Source organism: Papio anubis, chromosome 13 (genome assembly GCF_008728515.1).
Source record: "Papio anubis isolate 15944 chromosome 13, Panubis1.0, whole genome shotgun sequence".
In the NCBI taxonomy this organism is placed as follows: domain Eukaryota; kingdom Metazoa; phylum Chordata; class Mammalia; order Primates; family Cercopithecidae; genus Papio; species Papio anubis.
In genome coordinates this window covers 106,734,303-106,753,552 of record NC_044988.1, presented here as the reverse complement: position 1 = coordinate 106,753,552, position 19,250 = coordinate 106,734,303, and the positions used below count along the sequence as shown (strand labels likewise).

Below are 19,250 nucleotides of genomic sequence, written 5' to 3'. Positions count from 1 at the left end.
CCCGCCCGGCGCCCGCCTTCGCCCCGCCCAGTCGTCGCCGGAGGTCACAGGCCCCAAGCTTCTAGAGGCGTGGCCAGGCCCCAGTCCCCACCCCTCTCCCCTGCGCTCCAGCAGGTTCGACCCATGCTCCGCCCCCAATCCAAGGCCCTGCCCCCTGCATCCCCGCAGGCCCCGCCTCTTGGAACCCGATACCTCCGCTTGCGCAAGCCGGCTCCCAGGTTTTATCTCTCAGGCCCCGCCCCCAGGCCGCGTCTCCCAGGTCCCGCCCCCTCCGCCTGCTGCAGCGCAGGCCCGCCCCCAGGCCGCGCTCCTAGGCCCCGCCCCCTCCGCCTGTTCCACGCCCCCAGATCCTGGCCCCGCCCCTCCAACCGCAACTGCGCAGTCCTGTCCTCTAGGCCACACCCCCAGGTCCCTGCTCCGCTCCTCCGCCTGCGCCTGCGCAGGCCCGCTCCCCGAGCCCTGCCAACCATGGTGAACTTGGGCCTGTCCCGGGTGGACGACGCCGTGGCTGCCAGGCACCCGGTGAGAAAGCCGGTCTGGGACGCGGGCCTCAGATCCCAGAAGCTGACCTGAGCGAGGCAGAGGGGCTGGGGCGTGGGGGTGCCCTCGTCAGGGAAGAGTGGCGGAGGCTGGGGGCACTCTCTTGCTAGGGGGCTCAGGGCGTCCGGGTGGGCATAGGGGAGGTGGGACGTGTCCAAGCGCCCAGGGTCTCACTCCTCCACAACCAGGGTGTGCCCAGAGGAGGGACAGGAGAGGCGATGAAGGGAGAGGGCAGGGGTCCGAGCCTTCACCCCCCGCTCTGCCACCCCAGGGACTCGGGGAGTATGCCGCATGCCAGTCACACGCCTTCATGAAGGGCGTTTTCACCTTCGTCACAGGTAGGCTGCGTCCAGGTGCCCTGCGGCTGGGAGAGAACGCACCCTCGTGCCCCGCCCTGGCTCCCCAGCAGGGGGCGCCAAGTCACCTGCCCGCAGGTGCTGGGGGCCTGGCCAGGTGGGTCCCGGCCATCCCTGGGTACAGGCTGATGGGGACCTCGGCTCTTTGCAGGCACCGGCATGGCCTTTGGTTTGCAGATGTTCATTCAGAGGAAGTTTCCATACCCTTTGCAGTGGAGCCTACTAGTGGCCGTGGGTGGGTACTCCAGGGCCCCTGCCTGGTCTCTTTGAGCCGTGGGTTTCTGCTAGCGTTGGGGCTGTGGTTCTGCGTTCCTGACTCTGACATGGACCCCCAGGTCTCCGCGGGAGCCCCACCTGAGCCCACCCACCCCGTCTGCCAGGAAGTAGCCTGTGCCCGCTTCTCTTATCCTGAGAAGCACAGAGGCCCCAGCCCCCTTCCATGTCCTGCTCCACAGTTGCAGGCTCTGTGGCCAGCTATGGGGTGACGAGAGTGGAGTCGAAGAAATGCAGCAACCTCTGGCTCTTCCTGGAGACCGGGCAGCTCCCCAAAGACATGAGCACAGGTGAGAGAGCCTGGGGGTCAGCGAGAAGTGAACGCCACAGCTCCAGCGCCCAGTGTTTTGGGCAGCCAAGCCTTGGTACCCCACGTGATAGGCTAGACAGGGTCCCTCCCTCTGGTCCGGTCTCCTCAGCATGTGACTCCCAGATGGGTTGGAGCTGGGGGTGGGCGCCGTAGACAGATCTTGGAGATCTCCCTTTGCAGGAGAAAGAACCAAGAGGGGCTGGAGTGCCCCTGAGATTGAGAGGAAGGGCGTGGAGTGAGGGGTGTGGCAAGGCCACCGCAGCCACGTGGGCACCCAAGAGGAGTGAGGCTGGATTGAGAAGCCCTGCATTGGACCCAGGCCTGGCCCCCACTGCCTGTTGTCCTTGTTACAGAACCCAGTTTCTGCCATGATAAAATGGGCACAGTGACGCCACACCATGATGGATATGGTTCGAGCTTGTCTCTCTCTGCCTCTTACAGATCGGCGAAGCCAGGAGAGCTCCGGCCAGGGCACAGAGGATTGGGGGCAGTAGGAGTCTGGAACACAGCCTTCATGCCCCCCGACCCCAGGCTGACCCTCCCCACACCCTAGGGTACCCCGGTCATATCCTCTGTCCGCATGCCTGGCCAGGCCTGATAAACCTCTGCAGACGGCCGCTGCCCCAGCCTGGGACCTGCCCAGAAAGTTGGAGCAGAAGGCGCCCTCCTCTAGCTGGTGGTTCTCCTCTAGGGTATCGGGACGGATGGTCTGCACTGCCAGCAGAGAGGGTGTGTCTGGGGGCCACCACCTAGGGGGCACGGGGTAGAAGGGGCTTGTGCACTCTGTCATTCCCTTTCTAGCCCCTGTACCTCCGAAAAGTCCAAGGTGCTAGGACTTGTGCTAGCTGGTGCTAGGGGTGTGGGGTTAATAAATGGCTTATCCTTCTCTCCACCCAAGTTTCTACCTGAGCAGGTGAAAAACAAACCAGAAGGGTAAGATGATGACAGGTCACAGGACACCTTTATTACCCTACAGTTGATATATGAGGATCACACGCAAGTTACATACTGAGGATGTACAAGGAAGTTCCCAACGCCGAACCCCAGAATTAAATGTTTGCACCAGCTCTGTAGACCGCGTGACACCACCACAGCCTCTCTGTATGGCGTCTACTTCTGCAGCACTTGGCATGTAGAGGCAGAGCAAAAGGGGCTAGGCTGGCCAGAGCCTGGCTGCTGGGAGAGGGGGAGCTTGTGGGTCACGCCCAGCTGCCTGTCATTCCCCACTCGTCTGTTAGCCGAAGTCACTCCCCAGAGGCAGAGCTAGCCTGTTGTAGCTGTGTCTGTGCGGAAAGAAAGCTTCTGGGTAGGCAAGTCTGCCCACAGCCCGGAGCCCCAAGAGGGAGAAGAGGTGGAGACCAGACAGAACCTCCACAAGTCCATCAGCGTTACAGCTGGCTTCCCCGCAGCACTGAAGGCCCACAGCATGGTCCCTGCTGCCCCAGACCCAGCTCAGCCCCCACACCTCACCTTGCCAGGCACTGGAAAGGAAGTTTATTGAGTACCTACTTGGCCTTCAAAGTGACAGGAAGCTCAAGGTGACAGTGGCTTCAGCAAGATGGAGCTTTATTTTTCTGTTTTTTGTGTTGTTGAGACAGAGTCTCACTCTGTCACCCAGGCTGGAACGCAATGGTGCAATCTCAGCTCACTGCAACTTCCACCTCGCCGGTTCAAGCCATTCTCCTGCCTCAGCCTCCCAGGTAGCTGCAATTACAGGCGCCCACCACCACGCCTGGCTAATTTGTATTTATTTATTTATTTATTTTTGAGATGGAGTTTTGCTGTTGTTGCCCAGGCTGGAGTGCAATGGTGCAATCTCGGTTCACCATAACCTCCGCCTCCCAGGTTCAAGCGATTCTCCTGTCTCAGCCTCCCCAGTAGCTGGGATTACAGGTATGCGCCGCCATGCCCAGCTCATTTTGTATTTTTATTTTGTATTTTTATCCATGTTGGTCAGGCTGGTCTCGAACTCCCAACCTCAGGTGATCCGCCCGCCTCAGCCTCCCAAAGTGCTGAGATTACAGGCGTGAGCCACCGCGCACCGCGCCCGGCCGAGCTTTATTTTTCTTTCATGTAAAAGTACAAGTGAGTGGTCCAGGGTTGACGGAATCAGGGACCAGGCTCGTTTCAGTCCGTTCCCTGCTGTAGTGGCCTCTGTTCCCAAATCTGCCTCATGGCCCCAGGCGGCTGCACCAGCTCTGACCATTGTGTCTTTATCTCATTTAAGAGGGAAGAGAGAGGGCAGCTTGCCTGCCACTGCTGCTCTCGCTCTGTTGACCTGAACAAAGTCATCAGGTGCATCCAGTGCCAGGATGCTCAGGAAGGCAGAGTGCTCTGGGCAGCCATGCACCCACTAAAATTCAGGTGTTTTACATCTGAGGAAGAAGGACAGCAGGTAGGCTCTGCCTCAGCTAGATTCCAAGCCTGGCCCCCAAGCACAAGGGGGAGATGAGCGAACCACACCCTTAGCAGGACATCCCAGCACCCTGAGGGTAAGGCCTGGGTGGGAGGGAGAGGAGGCAGAACCTGGAGTTTGCCTGGACTGGCTTTCCAAAAACAGTGACCAGAAAGGGAAGCGATCTATATGACAGCACATGGGCGAAGGCCATTGTCGGGCTGGCTTGCGTCCCCTCACATTCCTGTTTTGAGGCCCTGACCCCCAGTACCTCTGCATGTCTGTGTTTGAGACAGGGGCTTTCCAGAGGTCATGAAGGTCAAATGAGGTCATTGGGGTGGGCCCTAATCCAACAGGACTTGTGTCCTCATAAGAAGAGGAAATTAGGACATAGACACACAAGAGGGACGGCCACGTGAGGACACAGAGAAGACAGCATCTGCAAGCCAAGGAGAGGGGCCTAAGGAGACACCAGCCCTGCTGACCCGTGATCTCAGCCCCCAGCCTCCAGGCTGCTGTTCACACCCCCTAGTCGGTGGCGCCTTGTTTTTTGTTGTTGTTGTTGTTTTGTTTTGTTTTGAGATGGAGTCTTACTCTCTCATGCAGGCTGGAGTGCAGTGGCGTGATCTCAGCTTAACTGCAACCTCCACCTCCTGGGTTCCCAAGTAGCTGGGATTACAGGCACCTGCCACCACACTGGGCTAATTTTTGTATTTTTAGTAGAAGCGGGGTTTCACCATGTTGACCAGACTGGTCTCAAACTCCTGACCTCAGGTGACCCACCCGCCTCAGCCTCCCAAAGTGCTGGGATTACAGGTGTGAACCACCGCACCTGGCCAGTGGCACCTTGTTATGGCTGCCTGAGCCTACTAAGGCAAGGCTGGGAAGAAGTACCGTATCTCGTGCATACCCCACAGAGTTCCAGGCTGCCTGGTGCTCCAGGCACTCCCCTCTAAGGGAAGGGTGGAGGGGGTGCAGAGATGGAGAACTTACCCCTTCTGGAGTGACACATAAACCCAAGACCCAGTAATTCCCAAAGCAAAGTGGGGGTGAAGCAGTGTGGGCTCCAGGCAGCACAGAGGTCAGGGACAGAAGTCAGAAGAGATAAGGCGGGGGTGTCCCAAGAGCCAGGTTACCCAGGGCATGCAGTTTGGACTTGGGGCTGGAGGTGGGGGGTGCAGAGGGAGGTTCCGGAAGGCCGTTTCAGAACAGTTTTAGCAAGCTCATCCTGCTGCTTTGTGGAGGATGGCTTGGGGCATGGGAGGGGCCAGGGAGGGAACCCAGTGCAGGTGTGGGGTGCTGGTGCGCATCCGCCCGGCAGAGCTCCTAAACCTCAAGCAGCTGCCAGGAGACCCGTTTCAATTAGGACACACGTCTGGAGGCCACCCCAAGGTGGCTGGGGGCAGAATGGGGCAGGGAGGCCCTGCAATTCCAGGGTTGCCCAGGCACTGGGAATCCTGGCTCTCATCATAATGGGCTGAGGTTCTGGGGACAAGCTGAGTGGCAGCTCTGAGCCAGCTGAGCCCAGGGAAGCTCTGAGGCACACAGGGTCCCTGGGGGGCCAGAGGGCAGCCATGAGGAGGCACAGCGAGACAGACGTGGAGGAGCAGACCCAGGAGCTGAAGACCATCACTCGGCTCCAGGGTGAGCCTGCACCATGACCAGTCTCCCTTGCCCATCTGGGGGTTTCTGGGTGCACAACTTTTAGTGGGGAAAAGAAAGATCAGCTTGTTACTGTGTCTATGTAGAAAAGGACAACATAAGAAACTCCAGTTTGATCTCTACTAAGAAAAATTGTTCTGCTTTGAGATGCTGTTAATCTGTAACTTTAGCCCCAACCCTGTGCTCACAGAAACGTGTGCTGGATTGAAGCAAAGTTTAATGGATTTAGGGCTGTGCAGGGTATGCCTTGTTAACAATATGTTTGCAGGCAGTATGCTTGGTAAAAGTCATCGCCATTCTCCATTCTCAATTAACCAGGGACACAGTGCACTGCAGAAAGCCACAAGGACCTTTGCCCAAGAAAGACTGGGTATTGTCCAAGGTTTCCCCCACTGAGACAGCCTGAGATATGGCCTTGTGGGAAAGGAAAGATCTTACCGTCCCCCAACCCGACAGCCATAAAGAGTCTGTACTGAGGAGGAGTGAACAGGGAGGACTCTTCGCAGTTGAGATAAGAGGAAGGCTTCTGCCTTCTGCTCATCCCTGGGAATGGAATGTCTCGGTGTAAAGCTGACCGTTCCCATTCGTTCTATTCTGAGATAGGAGGAAACTGCCCTGTGGCTAGAGGCGAGATATTCTGGCAGTAATACTGCTCTGTCACTCTTTGCTACACTGAGATGTTTGTGTAACGTGAAACATAAATCTGGCCTATGTGCATATCCAGGCACAGTACCTTTCCTTGAACTTATTCATGATACAGATTCCTTTGCTCACGTTTCCCTGCTGACCTTCTCCCCACCTGTTGCCGTGCTACACTCCCCTCACCAAGAGTAAAAATAATGATCAGAGAATACTGAGGGAACTCAGAGACCGGGGCTGGTGCAGGTCCTCGCATGCTGAGTGTGCCAGTCCCCTGGGCCCACTCTTCTTTCTCTGTACTTTGTCTCTGTGTCTCTTTTCTTTTCTTTTCTTTTCTTTTTTTGAGATGGAGTCTCACTCTGTCGCCCAGGCTGGAGTGCAGTGGCGCGATCTCAGCTCACTGCAAGCTCCGCCTCCCGGGTTCACGCCATTCTCCTGCCTCAGCCTCCCGAGTAGCTGGGACTACAGGTGCCCGCCACCACGCCCAGCCAATTTTTTGTAGTTTTAGGAGAGATGGGGTTTCACCGTGTTAGCCAGGATGGTCTTGATCTCCTGACCTCGTGATCCGCCCACCTCAGCCTCCCAAAGTGCTGGGATTACAGGTGTGAGCCACCACACCTGGTGTCTGTGTCTTCTTTTCTCAGTCTTCATCCCACCTGATGGGAAATACCCGCAGGTGTGGAGGGGCAGGCCCCCTTCACTTTTAGGGCTTTATTTTGTTTGGAGATGGAGTCTCGCTCTGTCACACAGGCTCGAGTGCAGTGGCATGATCTTGACTCACTGCAACCTCCCCCTCCTGGGTTCAAGCGATTCTCCTGGCTCAGCCTCCTGATTAGCTGGGACATCAGGCATACGCCACCACACTCAGCTAATTTTTGTATTTTTATTTTTATTTATTTATTTATTTTGAGATGGAGTCTCGCTCTGTCGCCCAGGCTGGAGTGCAATGGTGCAATGTCAGCACACTGCAACCTCTGCCTCCCGGGTTCAAGTGATTCTTCTGCCTCAGCTTCCCAAGTAGCTGGGATTACAGGCGCCCACCACCATGCCTGGCTAATTTTTTTTTTTTTTTTTTTTGAAACGGAGTCTCGCTCTGTCACCCAGGCTGGAGTGCAGTGGCCGGATCTCAGCTCACTGCAAGCTCCGCCTCCCGGGTTTACGCCATTCTCCTGCCTCAGCCTCCCGAGTAACTGGGACTACAGGCGCCCGCCACCTCACCCGGCTAGTTTTTTGTATTTTTTAGTAGAGACGGGGTTTCACCGTGTTAGCCAGGATGGTCTCGATCTCCTGACCTTGTGATCCACCCGTCTTGGCCTCCCAAAGTGCTGGGATTACAGGCTTGAGCCACCGCGCCTGGCCTACTTTTTGTATTTTTAGTAGAGACTGGGTTTCACCATCTTGGCCAGGCTGGTCTCAAACTCCTGACCTCAGGTGATCTATCCACCTCAGCCTCCCAAAATGCTGGGATTACAGGCATGAGCCACCATGCCCAGCTTATTTATTTTTTTTGAGACAGAGTCTCTTTCTGTCATCCAGGTGGTGTGCAGTAGTGTAATCTCAGCTCACTGCAACCTCCACCTCCCGGGTTCAAACAATTCTGCCTCAGCCTCCTGAGTAGCTAGGACTACAGGCATACACCACCACGCCCAGCTAGTTTTGTATTTTTAGTAGAGATGAGGTTTCGCCATGTTGGCCAGGCTGGTCTTGAACTCCTGACCTCAGGTGATCTGCCCACCTCAGCCTCTCAAAGTGCTGATATTACAGGCATGAGCCACTGCGCCCGGCCTAGGACTTTTAGTTTTAATACCAGGACAATCCAGGACATAGAAGAGCAAACAGACCCCTTACTGCCCACTCCCTGACAGAGCTGGGAGAAGGGATCAAAGGGACCTGCATGGAGGGACTGAATCAGAGAGTGGGGCTTCAAGGAGACTTGTGAGCATAAGAGCAACACAGGCTCCAAAGCCAGAAGGGACAGGAAAACGCCCGCCTACTTCCATGGGCAGCAGATCCAGAAGGGACCACAGGACCCTGCCATCCCTCTCCTTTGCCTCACCCTCCTCACTTGTCCACCTCCCCGCACCTGTCCACTGAGAGCCCTTCAGACAGCTGCTGCTGGGCAGTGGAGGGGTGTCCCCCAGGACAGGGCGGAGGAGGGATCTTGGCCGTGGAGGTGGCGTCCCCCTGGACCCTGGGGCCTCCCTGATGCGAGCCTCCCCCGGGGGATTTCAGGCCAGGCCCTTGGCCCAATCCTGGCCACTGTGTCCCCTCCACCTGCCCACAGAGCAGTGTCGGGCACTCCAGATCCAGGGGATGAAAGAGAATACGGACCAGAACAAGGCCACGCTGGCTCTCCTGCGCAGCAACATCCGCCGCGGGGCCCAGGACTGGGCTTTGGCCAAGAAGGTGCACAAATGCCGCCCCTCCCCTCTGCCTGGGGAGCAGGGCAGGAGCTGAGAACACACACACTCGGAGGGCGGGCACCTCCTCTCGCCCCCACCCCAATCTTTCTGGATCGAGGGGGCATGTGAGGAGGGGCTCTGCTAGGACCTGTGCCCTGGGCTCCAGTCACCCCAGCATCCGATGGGCAGGTTCCCCATCACCCACCCCGGAGGGCTTGGCTTCTGTGAGCCCACATCCTGCAGCAGGGGCCCCCTCTGGCTCTCCGGCCAGCTAGGGGACACCTGGGCCCGCCTCTGCATACCCCCCCACCACATCGCCTCCGAACTTGGATGGCCAGGATGGAGTCCCGCGGCTCTCTGCTCTTCATGAGAGCAGGGGTCTCGCTACTGGGCTGGAATGGGATACAAGAGGCCCTGGGGAGAATGCCTGGAGGGGCCAGCGGCTGCGGGTGAGCAAAGGGCCCGTCCTAGCTCAGCCGCCGCCGCTCCGCAGTATGACCAGTGGACCATCTCCAAGGCCTGCGGGAAAAACTTGCCTTTGCGACTGGCGCACTGCCGCAGTACCATGGAGGTAACCAGGCAGGAGGGGCCTCGAGACCCAACCCTCCCCACCCCTGCCAGCGCACCCCGCCCACTAGATGTTGCGGAGCCGACAAGGGACGGAGCAGGTGCCCAGCCCCAGGGTCCCTGTGGGGGTTGCCATGAGCCTCCATCCGCCCGCCTGCTGGCGAGCTCCATGGCGGCCCCCTGCGCAACCACGAGCGGGCGGTGCCCTTCCCGACCCAGGTGGCGCGGGAGAAGCTGCGCAAGTACGTCTTCGACCGCGTGAATACGCACAACCTACTGATCCACCTGGTGCGGCGGCGCGGGCAGAAGCTGGAGAGCATGCAGCTGGAGCTGGCCAGCCTGCGGAGCCAGCCGGACGCCAGCAAGGAGGAGCTGCGGCTGCTGCAGGTGGAAAGGCGGGGCTGGGAGGGCGGGGCGGGCTCCACTGGGGCCGGGCTCACGGGAGGGGCGGAGCCACCGGGGGGCGGGACTCGCGGGTCCACTGGGGAGGGCTCAATGGAGGGGCGGGGCTAAGAGAGCACGACCCCCTCCGGAGAAAGCCCAGCCCCGACACCATCGGGCGGCCGGTCCCCACGCCCTCTCACTGCGCCCTCGGTCCGCCCCAGATCATCCGCCAGCTGGAGAACAACATCGAGAAGACAATGATCAAGATCATCACCAGCCAGAACATCCACCTGCTGTATTTGGACCTGCTGGATTATCTGAAGACAGTGAGCCCAGCGGCCCGGGGAGGGCGGGGGTCCGGGGCTGGGATCTGGGAGGGGCGGGAGCGTCCTGGGGCGGAGCCACCCCGCACCCGCCAGAGACGGAGCTCTGCTGGAGCACCGGCTACACAGGACGCCAAGGCATGTGGAAAACGTTTTTTAAAACTTCATTTTTGGCTATTCCAAAAGAGCACATCGTGGGGTGTATCGGAATTCTTCGGACTTTCTTGCATGCATTAAGTAATTTAGTATTGTTTGTATCTTGCCCGTCATTTTCTCATTGCCTGGGCCTCTGAGAGTCAGAGACAGGTCCTGCACCCTCAGAAAGTCCTTGCACCTTTGAGGGTCCGCTGGGCCTGTAAGCACGGCTTGCTGCCGTCCCAGCCAGCCCACCCGCCCTGCTCCCTGCAGACGAGGCCAAAGGCAGCCAGCAGTCCGATTGTGAGGGAAGACCCCCTTCATGGGAGGCTGAGCACCGCCCCTCGGGCTGCCACAAAACAGAACCTGCTCCAGATGGACTGTAGACGGGGAAGGAGAGCACAGGAGATGCTAAGAGGAGCAACCTGTGGACGGGGCCGAGAGCCAGCTGGAAAGGGGGGCAGGCGAAGCCCCCCAAACACCCTCACCCTAAGACTGGGCAAAGGGGCGCTCTGGAGAGCCATGCTCCAGGAAGGTGACAGCAGTGCACTTTAGGAGAGTGGTGGATGGGGTGGCATCGCAGCTCTTTCCTGCTGCGGTCCCAGTCCAGGTGGCTCTCAGCTCCGTCCTCTGCTTGTCCCTCTTGCCTTGGCCCCTGATCCTACTGGCTCACCTGGAAGCCCTGCCCCTCTATCCTTCCTGGGCCCACCCCTCTCCCCACCCCTGTCCATGCCCCTCCTTCACCTGGGTGCTTTCTCTCCCCCCGGTAGCGCCTTCTTTTTAGAACATACACACTTAAAAAATAATTATTCCTGGCCTGGGCATGGTGGCTCATGCCTGTAATCCCAGCACTTTGGGAGGCCAAGGCAGGTGGATCACTTGAGGTCAGGAGTTCGAGACCAGCCTGGCCAACATGGTGAAACCCCATCTCTACTAAAAATACAAAAATTAGCCGGGCATGGTGGTGCACGTCTGTAATGCCAGCTACTCAGGAGGCTGAGGCACAAGAATCACTTGAACCCAGGAGGCAGAGGTTGTTGAGAGCCGAGATCGCACCATTGCCCTCCAGCCTGGGTGATAGAGCAAGACTCAGTCTCAGAACAATGGAAAAAACAAACAATAATTCCCATAGTCGTCCATATTTTTAAAAATGAAGATTCTACACTTGTGGTTTTGTTTTTTTGAGATGGAGTTTCACACTGTTGCCCCAGCTGGTGTGCAGTGGTGCGATCTCGGCTCATTGCAACCTCCGCCTCCCAGGTTCAAGCGATTCTCCTGCCTCAGCCTCCTGAGTAGCTAGGATTATAGGCACCCACTACCATGCCCAGCTAATTTTTTGTATTTTTGGTAGAGACAGGGTTTCACTATGTTGGCCAGGCTGGTCTTGAACTTCTGACCTCATTATCCGCCCGCCTCGGCCTCCCAGTGTTGAGACTACGGGGTGAGCCACTGCACCCGACCTATACTTGTAGTTACTGAAAACAAAATACTATAGCAAAGCCATCCTAAGCACATATGTACCTGGTTCTGGGCTAAATAATTCCTTTCACACTTTTTTTTTTTTTTTTTTTTTTTGAGACGGAGTCCCGCTCTGTCACCCAGGCTGGAGTGCAGTGGCCGGATCTCAGCTCACTGCAAGCTCCGCCTCCCGGGTTTACGCCATTCTCCTGCCTTAGCCTCCCGAGTTGCTGGGACTACAGGCGCCCACCACCTCGCCCGGCTAGTTTTTTGTATTTTTTTAGTAGAGACGGGGTTTCACCGGGTTAGCCAGCATGGTCTCGATCTCCTGACCTCGTGATCCGCCCGTCTCGGCCTCCCAAAGTGCTGGGATTACAGGCTTGAGCCACCGCGCCCGGCCATCCTTTCACACTCTCAATTCATCCTGACGACAACCTTCTGAACGAACCATCATCTTACAAATGGGGACACTCAGAGAGGTTAAGTAACTTTCCCAGTGTCACACAGCCAAGCTAGCTGGTCGGAAGCTGCGTTGGCCTGGAATCCTCTCTGACCCCGAGCCCATGTCTTGAGCCCCTCTGCTTCACTTCAAAGCAAAGCTGCCCCAAACCTCCCTGGGTTTCGGAGTCAGCCTTTTCTGCAGATCATTTCATCACAAACTCTTTCAGTGTCTCTGGGTTGCTGGACCCTAGGTGGTGGAAGAGTTCACCAGCCCAGCACTGCCCACTCCCTGTGAAACACTTCCTTTCATCAGCTTTGTGCCCAGCGGGGAGTGGAGGAGGTGACCAGGGTCACAGAGCAGAACCTATCACTGTTCTGAGGGCTCTTAGTCTGGAGATGAAAGCTGGGGACAACTGCAGCCCACTCTAGAGGCCACAAGAGAACCTCATTTAACACAGGTGCTGGCAGGATACCCCATCGAGCTGGACAAGTTGCAGAACCTCGTGGTCAACTACTGCGCAGAGCTGTCGGATATGAAGATCATGTCCCAAGACGCCATGATGATCACGGATGAGGTCAAGGTGAGCTTAGGGCTGGGGGCCCTCCAGGGGCGGCTCTCTTCCATCTTTGGATGAGGTCAAGGTGAGCTCAGGGCCCAGGGCTGGGGGTCCTCCAGGGCTGGCTCTCTTGTGTCTTCCTGGCCAAGGTCCCTCAGGAGACCCCCATGCCCACACTGCCTACAATCCCTGGAAGGATCCAGTGGCCAGCCCGGACAGGCTGCTCTGCTCACCCACTGGACAGAGCAGGTTCCACCAGGCACAGGAGCCATGAAGTAGAGAAGAGGGAGAATTGGCCGGGCCAAGGCGGGGGTCACCCATTCACCCAGTGGGTGCCAAGGCCCCTGCAAGGCTCTGGGTATACAGCAGGGACCGGGACAGGCAGGCCCCGTCCTCCTGAAGTGGGTGGCACTCATCCAGTAGTCCATGAAGAAATGCCACACAGCCCCAGGCCAGCTTGGCAGAGAGAGGTGGGGTGGTAGATGGCTTTCCAGGTGCTCGAGCTGGGCTGAGGGAGTGAACCCGCAAAGGTCGGGGGTGGCCAGGGCTAGGGAGGAGGAGGTACAACTTGGGCAAAGGCCCTGAGCCGGGAGGGGCGTGATACAGGCAGCAGTGTGTGGCCAGGGCAGTGAAAGCTGCAGAGGCACAGGCCCCAGGAGTCCATGGAGGCGGCTGGGCCGGGGGCCCAAGGACTGACCTGGAGCCCCGGGAGGAGGTGGAGGGAAGATGTGCCCAGGTCTGTGCTTCAGAAAGGGTGCGCTCAGGCTGCGGGGACCGGAAGGTGCCAGGGCAGAAGTGTTGATCACCTAGGCAGGCCCGGGGTGGTGAAGGGGTGGCCAGGAGTGACGGAGCCGAGAAGTCCTCGAGAGGTAACCCCACTAAGCACTGGCAACGTTGAGTGGCGAGGGCGAGAGCAGTGTCTGGGATGCATGAGCAGGGGTGGACAAATGGTGGTTTTAGCTCCTCAAGGGCATGCTGGAAGAGGCCAGGTTTTGGGGAAGAGGATGAATCTGTTTTCAGGCAGGCTGAATCCACTTCTGGGAGTTCTACGTGGACCTGGCCAGGAGGCAGCTGGGGGCCAGGGGCTGGAGGGCAGCAGAGTGTCTGGGCTGGCACATGCTCTGAGAGGCATGGGCAAGGAGGGTCCTGAGCGGAGGGGCCACGGGCATGGGCATGAGTGGTTTAGGAAGACGGTGTGGCCAGTGGCCAGGGATGCAGTTCTGAAGTCTAGTAAGGTGAGGATGGCCAACTGCCCGCTGGCTTTAGTGCTATGAGGGGCCTTGTTAAGACAGCTCCCCAACCACATGCCCACCCACATGTCCCCAGAGGAACATGAGGCAAAGGGAGGCGTCCTTCATCGAGGAGCGCAGGGCAAGGGAGAACCGGCTCAACCAGCAGAAGAAGCTGATCGACAAGATCCACACGAAGGAGACCAGCGAGAAGTACCGCCGGGTGAGCCCCAGGCCAGGGCCCAGCCAGCTGCCTGTCCCCACAACAGCGGGGTGGACACAGGCTCAGGGCCACCACTTGGGCCCACTCCCTGCCAAGGATGTCTCATCCCTTCCCCGCTCCCACCTCCCATCAGGGCCAGATGGACTTGGACTTCCCCTCCAACCTGATGAGCATGGAGACCCTGAAATGTAAGCGCTCAGCTCCCCACCTGCCCCCCAGCCAGGGTCCCAAGGAGAGGTCGGCACTGGCTCGGGCCAACAGATCAGGTCAGCCTGAGGCCAGGTGTGACATGCAGTCGCCAGGGTGAAGGGAAGGACAGGTCCCTGACTCTCCCCCGAGAGGCTGAGAGCCTGCAGCCAAATGTGGCCTCAGAGTTGCTGGCCCCAGCACCCAAGGGCCCAGTCCCCAATGACGGCAGAGGATGAGCAACCTGACCCCTAAGCTGCCTCTGAGAGGTACCACTGGGCCCACAGTGCCACGCTATTTCAGGTCCGCCTCTGCTCTGGGGCTGCCTGGGGGGTCCCTGCAGGGCTGGACTGAGGAGGGAGCAGGTAGGGAAGCAGGCACCTCTGAAGGACGCCTGTGCCTTGGGTGGCCTCCACAACAGCTGGGCAGGTACAGAGGTGTCCGGTGGTCTTACACAGAGCCCCTGAGCCATCCCTGCATGCTGACTGCCCCTCCCCTCTGCTCTGCCAGTAAGGAGACAAGAGACCTCCACAGCGGAAATGGAATACCAGGCGGGCGTGACTGCTGTGGTGGAGAAGGTCAAGAGCGCTGTACGGTGCTCTCACGTCTGGGTAATGCCCCTGATGCTCCCGGAGCATGGCAGGAGGGTGGCTGAGCCTCTCACGTCTGGGTAATGCTCCCTGGCACTCCCAGGGCATGGCAGGAGGGTGGCTGAGCCTCTCATATCTGGGTAATGCCCCTGGCGCTCCCGGACCATGGCAGGAGGGTGGCTGAGCTGGGCTGGGGTCTGCAGGTGCTCTGGAATGGACACACAAAGTGGCAGCTCCCTCGGTCGCCCCAAATCCTTTTATCTTAATCCCATCTGCATTTATTATTATCAGGCCTTGAGTTCCCAGCCATTGCCCTGACACAAGCTTGTCCACTGTCAGACAAGTGACTCGAGTGACACAGTGCCCCTCAGTGACGATCCCCTTGTCTCTACACGGGGTTATCTACTCTCTCTGCCTGCCATGAGGGTCGTGTGCAATGACACCCACAAAGCGTTTCACCCCTGCTGAGTGTGGTAGCGCACACCTGTGGTCCCAGCTACTCAGGAGGCTGAGGTGGGAGGGTCGCTTCAGTCTGGGAGGTTGAGGCTGCAGTGAGCTGTGATCACACTTGTGAATGAGTGCAGAGAAAGTGCACTTGGCCGGGCGCAGTGGCTCAAGCCTGTAATCCCAGCACTTTGGGAGGCCGAGACGGGACGATCACGAGGTCAGGAGATCAAGACCATCCTGGCTAACACGGTGAAACCCCGTCTCTACTAAAAATATAAAAAATTAGCCGGGCGCAGTGGCGGGCGCCTCTAGTCCCAGCTACTCGGGAGGCTGAGGTGGGAGAATGGCGTAAACCCGGGAGGCGGAGCTTGCAGTGAGCCGAGATAGCACCACTTCACTCCAGCCTGGGCGACTGAGGGAGACTCCGTCTCAAAAAAAATAAAAAAGAAAGTGCACTAGCCTCTGGGAGGGGCCCAGAAGAAACCAGTTCTGTGAAGCCCCCTCTGCCCACCTTCCTGGCCCACATCTGCTTCTCTCTCCCCTGGAATGGCCAGGACATCGCTGGCCGCTTCCTGGCCCAGAGGAACACGGAGGAGAACCTAGAGCTGCAGATGGAGGACTGTGAGGAGCGGCGGCTGCAGCTGAAGGCCCTGGTGAAGCAGCTGGAGCTGGAGGAGGCCGTGTTCAAGTTCCGCCAGCAGCCTAGCTCCATCAGGTGCCCCGGGATTCCGGGGCTGCGGGTCACCCACCATGGTCTCATGAAGGCCCCTGGGCTGCAGCCAGGCTGAGAGCTGGGAGTGTACCCACTGCCAACAAGCCTGTGTGTCCCACAGAGGGGCCGGGGGACTTGCACACACCTGAGCTTCTGAGTCGCTGACTCTAGCACAGAACCCAACTCAAGACCGGGCTCCTGGGTGGCCCACCGTGGCCCTCGGGCCTGTGCCCCTCACTGCTGTGTCCCTATTGCCTTCTGCAGCTTCAAGTCCATTGAGAAGAAGATGACAGACATGTTAAAAGAGGAAGAAGAGAGGCTCCAGCTCGCGCAGAGCAACATGACCAAGGGCCAGAAGCTGCTGCTGACCATCCAGACGGGCATCGACAACCTCTATGTCCGGCTAATGGGCATCACCTTGCCTGCAACCCAGGTACCGGGAGTGAGGCGGAGCTGCCACACATGGGGTCCCTGGGCAGGGCCAGAGGGGAGATGAGACCCTCCTCCCGGCCTACAGAAAGAAGAAGTGCCCTCCGACACCCTCGATTTGAACAGCAAGCTGGCGTACTGCGAGGGGAAGCTCACATACCTGGCTGACAGAGTGCAGACGATGTCCAGGACCGAGGAGGTAGCCCCGGGCTGGGAGGAACCTGCACAGCCCACGTCCCCTCAAAGCTGACAGCCCCCCGTTCACAGTGTCTGCACGGCTGAAGGGGGCTTTGCCCTGCAGGGTGACACAAAGGTGAGGGATGCCCTGGAGTCCTCGACTCTGAAGGAGAAGTACAACACCAGGATCAGCTTTGAGGACCGCGAGGAGGATATGATCGGTACAGGCTCCGGAGCTGGGGCTCGGGCTGCAGGCGGGTGGCTGGAACAGAGGTGGGGGTGGCGCTGACTCCCATCCCACCGGGATATCCTGGAGGCACAGCGGGGCTACAGGGTGCATCAGTTGTACCTGCAGGACTTCAATTGATGGAGGTGACTTAGTGATGCCATGGGGAGGCTAAAGCCACTGAAATACCTTATTAATTTCTCCGAAAGGAGGAGGCATGACATGCCAGACAGGCCCGCAGGAGAGGCACCAGGGCTGGAGCAGGGAGGAGGGCGGGGAAGGCCTGGGCCAGAGCCTCCACTGGGGTTTCCGCGGGAAAGGCTAGGCAGGGCAGTGTGAGCCGCTGAGGATGGGCTGGGCTGAGTCCTCCCGGCACACTGGGGCTGTCCCTGGGGCAAGGCACCTGGCCCGGGTCTGTAGAGGGCCGGGGTGATAGCGGGTCGGGCGGCTGTGCCTGGGTGGGCTAGCCCCGTGTGCGAGCCGCTGCCTCCGCCCGCAGACACCTTCCAGTTCGCCGACGTGGACCACAGCTACGTCCCTTCGCGCGCCGAGATCAAGAAGCAGGCGCAGCGGCTGATCGAGGCGAAGCTCAAGGCGGCCAAGAAGAAGAAGAAGTAGCCCCGCCGCCCCGCTCCCTGCTTTGTTACACAAATAAACATTTTTCCAGGACTGCTGCGGACGCTGGGGCGACCGGGCTCTCGGAGAGGAGCACCGGGCACGCAGGATTCTCGGAGAGGTTCTAAGCGAGGAGGCGGCCGGGGCCGGGAACTGCGCGCCAGAACGACCTGCGCATGCGCCGGCCGCGCGCGCCGCGCCCCATGGCCCTCGCGACGCCCTGTAGCCTCGCGCCCCTCGCGTCCCGCCGAGCCGGCGCCAAGATGGCGGCGCTGACGCCTGGAGAGCGGCCGCGCCGGAGGCCGCGGGGGCCGGAGCGGAGCAGCAGCCGCTGAGGTTCCCGAGTCGCCGCTCGAGGCTGCGCCCCGGTCTCTGACCGCGCCGGCGCCGGCCTCCGGGGGGACCGGGGCCGCCAGGACATGGTGCGAGTCGCACCCCTTCCCCGCCGCCGCTGAGCTCGCCGGCCGCGCCCGGGCTGGGACGTCCAAGCGGGAAGATGTTTTCCGCCCTGAAGAAGCTAGTGGGGTCGGAGCAGGCCCCGGGCCGGGACAAGAACATCCCCGCCGGGCTGCAGTCCATGAACCAGGCGTTGCAGAGGCGCTTCGCCAAGGGGGTGCAGTACAACAGTGAGTGCGGCGGGCCGGGGTGGGCGCGGGTCTCCGAGCCCAGGCCCTGCCCGGAGCGCCGCGCGGTGGTGGCTGTCGGTCTCGCGTGCTTGCCGGTTGTGGGGTGCGCTGGACCCGCCGGGCGCTCCGGGAGCTGGGGCGCGGGCCAGGGGACGCTAGGAGAGGCCGGGCCGGGGCCGGGTCCTCGCATCACCGGAGCCGGGGGTCGTTTCCCAACCGCGTTCGCTTGCCGCGTGTCGCTCCCGCCGCGCTGTGCAGTGGAGCGGGTCGGCGGTGCCGGGATTGGCCCGGCTGCCGGCCCGGGGGTGATTACATAACGCCAAGCAGGGCCCGCCGACCCGGGGCGCCGCGTCCCCGACGCTCCACGGTGGACAGCCCCGGGCACCTCTCACCTGGAGGAGGTGCGGGGAAACCTGCCGGCCTTGGCGCTTTCAACGGGATTTTTCTTTGTTGACTTCCTACTGAGTTCGAAGGCAGAATATTAGCTACGCCACACATTCTCGTCTTTTTGTTTGTTTTTTTTAAAGAAGCATTTGTAAGGGACGTATCTAGAAAAGCTCCAGAAGGCACGGGCTGACTTGCGATTGTAGGAGACAGCCCATTCCTCCTGAGGAGGAGTCATTTACGGACTCCTGAGCGCCTGGGACGCTCCATTCCTTTGTTATAAATTATGTAAATTGTCCTCGACCTCTTTTGAGTTTTTCCGTTTTGCAGGCGCTTTCCCAGTAGTTTTTAAACGGTTTTATGTGGTTCCCTGCTTTGGCATTGTTTCCCTCTTAGCCATTTCCGTATGTTTCTATCAGATTTTAGGACGCTACGCCTGTCCAGTTTTTTGGTCACTTTAAGGGGAGCCTTATAGTCTGCGTGATGTTTCTATGGTAATGTACGATTTTAAGAACTAATAATCAGAAAGACTTTTGTGCAGGTTTAAAAACAAGTTCATGAATTCGCCTGCCGTGTCCACGGAGATGGGCCGTAGTTCTTGGCCGTAGGGACTGGACTGGAGCTAGTCCAGGAGGACAGTGAAGATGTCGCCTTCCTTAGTCCCGGCCACTGTCTGGCCTGTGAGCAAGAGGAAGCTGCAGACCACTTGGGCCGCCCTCACCCTGACACCTTCAGCAGTAAGCAAGATAAAACAACTTCTTAAAGATAAGTCTGAGCATCTAGGTATGAAAGTTGGTGTCCGGGCCGGGCATGGTGGCTCATGCCTGTAATCCCAGCACTTTGGGAGGCCGAGGCGGGCGGATCACGAGGTCAGGAGTTCGAGACCAGCTTAGCCAACTTAGTGAAACCCCGTCTCTACTAAAGATACAAAAAAAAAAAAAATTTAAAAAAAAAAAAGTTGGTG

At 59.1% G+C, this 19,250-nt stretch overlaps 3 protein-coding genes across 11 annotated transcripts in view; all 3 read left to right on the top strand.

Moving 5' to 3' along the window:
- The first annotated feature begins 397 nt into the window (after nucleotides 1-397).
- Nucleotides 398-2,552, top strand: TMEM141 (transmembrane protein 141). 7 transcript variants are annotated; one of them, XR_004178049.1, is made up of 6 exons: nucleotides 398-522; nucleotides 812-878; nucleotides 1,048-1,131; nucleotides 1,352-1,459; nucleotides 1,833-2,208; nucleotides 2,456-2,552. XR_004178049.1 is itself a non-coding variant. In XM_003911065.5 (5 exons), exons 1-5 carry the CDS (start codon nucleotides 469-471, stop codon nucleotides 1,971-1,973), a joined length of 366 nt encoding a protein of 121 aa, XP_003911114.2. In that variant the 5' UTR covers nucleotides 398-468; the 3' UTR covers nucleotides 1,974-2,552. The 7 variants fall into 7 exon arrangements, 4 of the variants coding, with proteins under 4 accessions (XP_003911114.2, XP_031510611.1, XP_031510613.1 ...); XR_004178048.1 differs by having other exon boundaries at nucleotides 2,393-2,552; XR_004178047.1 differs by having other exon boundaries at nucleotides 2,378-2,552.
- A 938-nt stretch (nucleotides 2,553-3,490) lies between these two features.
- CCDC183 (coiled-coil domain containing 183) lies at nucleotides 3,491-17,330 on the top strand. Of its 2 annotated transcripts, none has more exons than XM_017949467.3 (14): nucleotides 3,491-4,405; nucleotides 8,460-8,581; nucleotides 9,071-9,148; nucleotides 9,364-9,531; nucleotides 9,750-9,854; nucleotides 12,344-12,466; nucleotides 13,769-13,894; nucleotides 14,028-14,082; nucleotides 14,591-14,691; nucleotides 15,672-15,832; nucleotides 16,094-16,262; nucleotides 16,347-16,457; nucleotides 16,560-16,656; nucleotides 17,161-17,329. In XM_017949467.3, exons 2-14 carry the CDS (start codon nucleotides 8,489-8,491, stop codon nucleotides 17,277-17,279), a joined length of 1,506 nt encoding a protein of 501 aa, XP_017804956.2. In that variant the 5' UTR covers nucleotides 3,491-4,405; nucleotides 8,460-8,488; the 3' UTR covers nucleotides 17,280-17,329. The 2 variants fall into 2 exon arrangements, with proteins under 2 accessions (XP_017804956.2, XP_009186084.2); XM_009187820.4 differs by lacking the exon at nucleotides 3,491-4,405 and adding an exon at nucleotides 5,397-5,518 and having other exon boundaries at nucleotides 17,161-17,330.
- A 185-nt stretch (nucleotides 17,331-17,515) lies between these two features.
- RABL6 (RAB, member RAS oncogene family like 6) overlaps nucleotides 17,516-19,250 on the top strand; it is a 33,314-nt gene continuing 31,579 nt past the window's right edge. Inside the window, exon 1 of one of the 2 annotated variants that reach the window (XM_009187821.4) lies at nucleotides 17,516-17,902. In XM_009187821.4, coding sequence (XP_009186085.2) covers nucleotides 17,773-17,902 — 130 coding nt within the window. In that variant the 5' untranslated portion in view covers nucleotides 17,516-17,772. The remainder of the gene's footprint in view (nucleotides 17,903-19,250) is intronic. The other variant, XM_003911062.3, reaches the window with a different exon arrangement.

Coding starts and splice junctions, on each gene's coding strand:
- TMEM141 (XM_031654751.1), top strand. CDS start 469: ATGGTGAACTTGGGCCTGTCCCGGGTGGACGACGCCGTGGCTGCCAGG. Junction 1,132..1,351: donor GAGCCTACTAGTGGCCGTGG/GTGGGTACTCCA, acceptor CCTGCTCCACAG/TTGCAGGCTCTGTGGCCAGC. Junction 1,460..1,832: donor CCCCAAAGACATGAGCACAG/GTGAGAGAGCCT, acceptor TCCTTGTTACAG/AACCCAGTTTCTGCCATGAT.
- CCDC183 (XM_009187820.4), top strand. CDS start 5,449: ATGAGGAGGCACAGCGAGACAGACGTGGAGGAGCAGACCCAGGAGCTG. Junction 8,582..9,070: donor ACTGGGCTTTGGCCAAGAAG/GTGCACAAATGC, acceptor GCCGCTCCGCAG/TATGACCAGTGGACCATCTC. Junction 13,895..14,027: donor CCAGCGAGAAGTACCGCCGG/GTGAGCCCCAGG, acceptor ACCTCCCATCAG/GGCCAGATGGACTTGGACTT.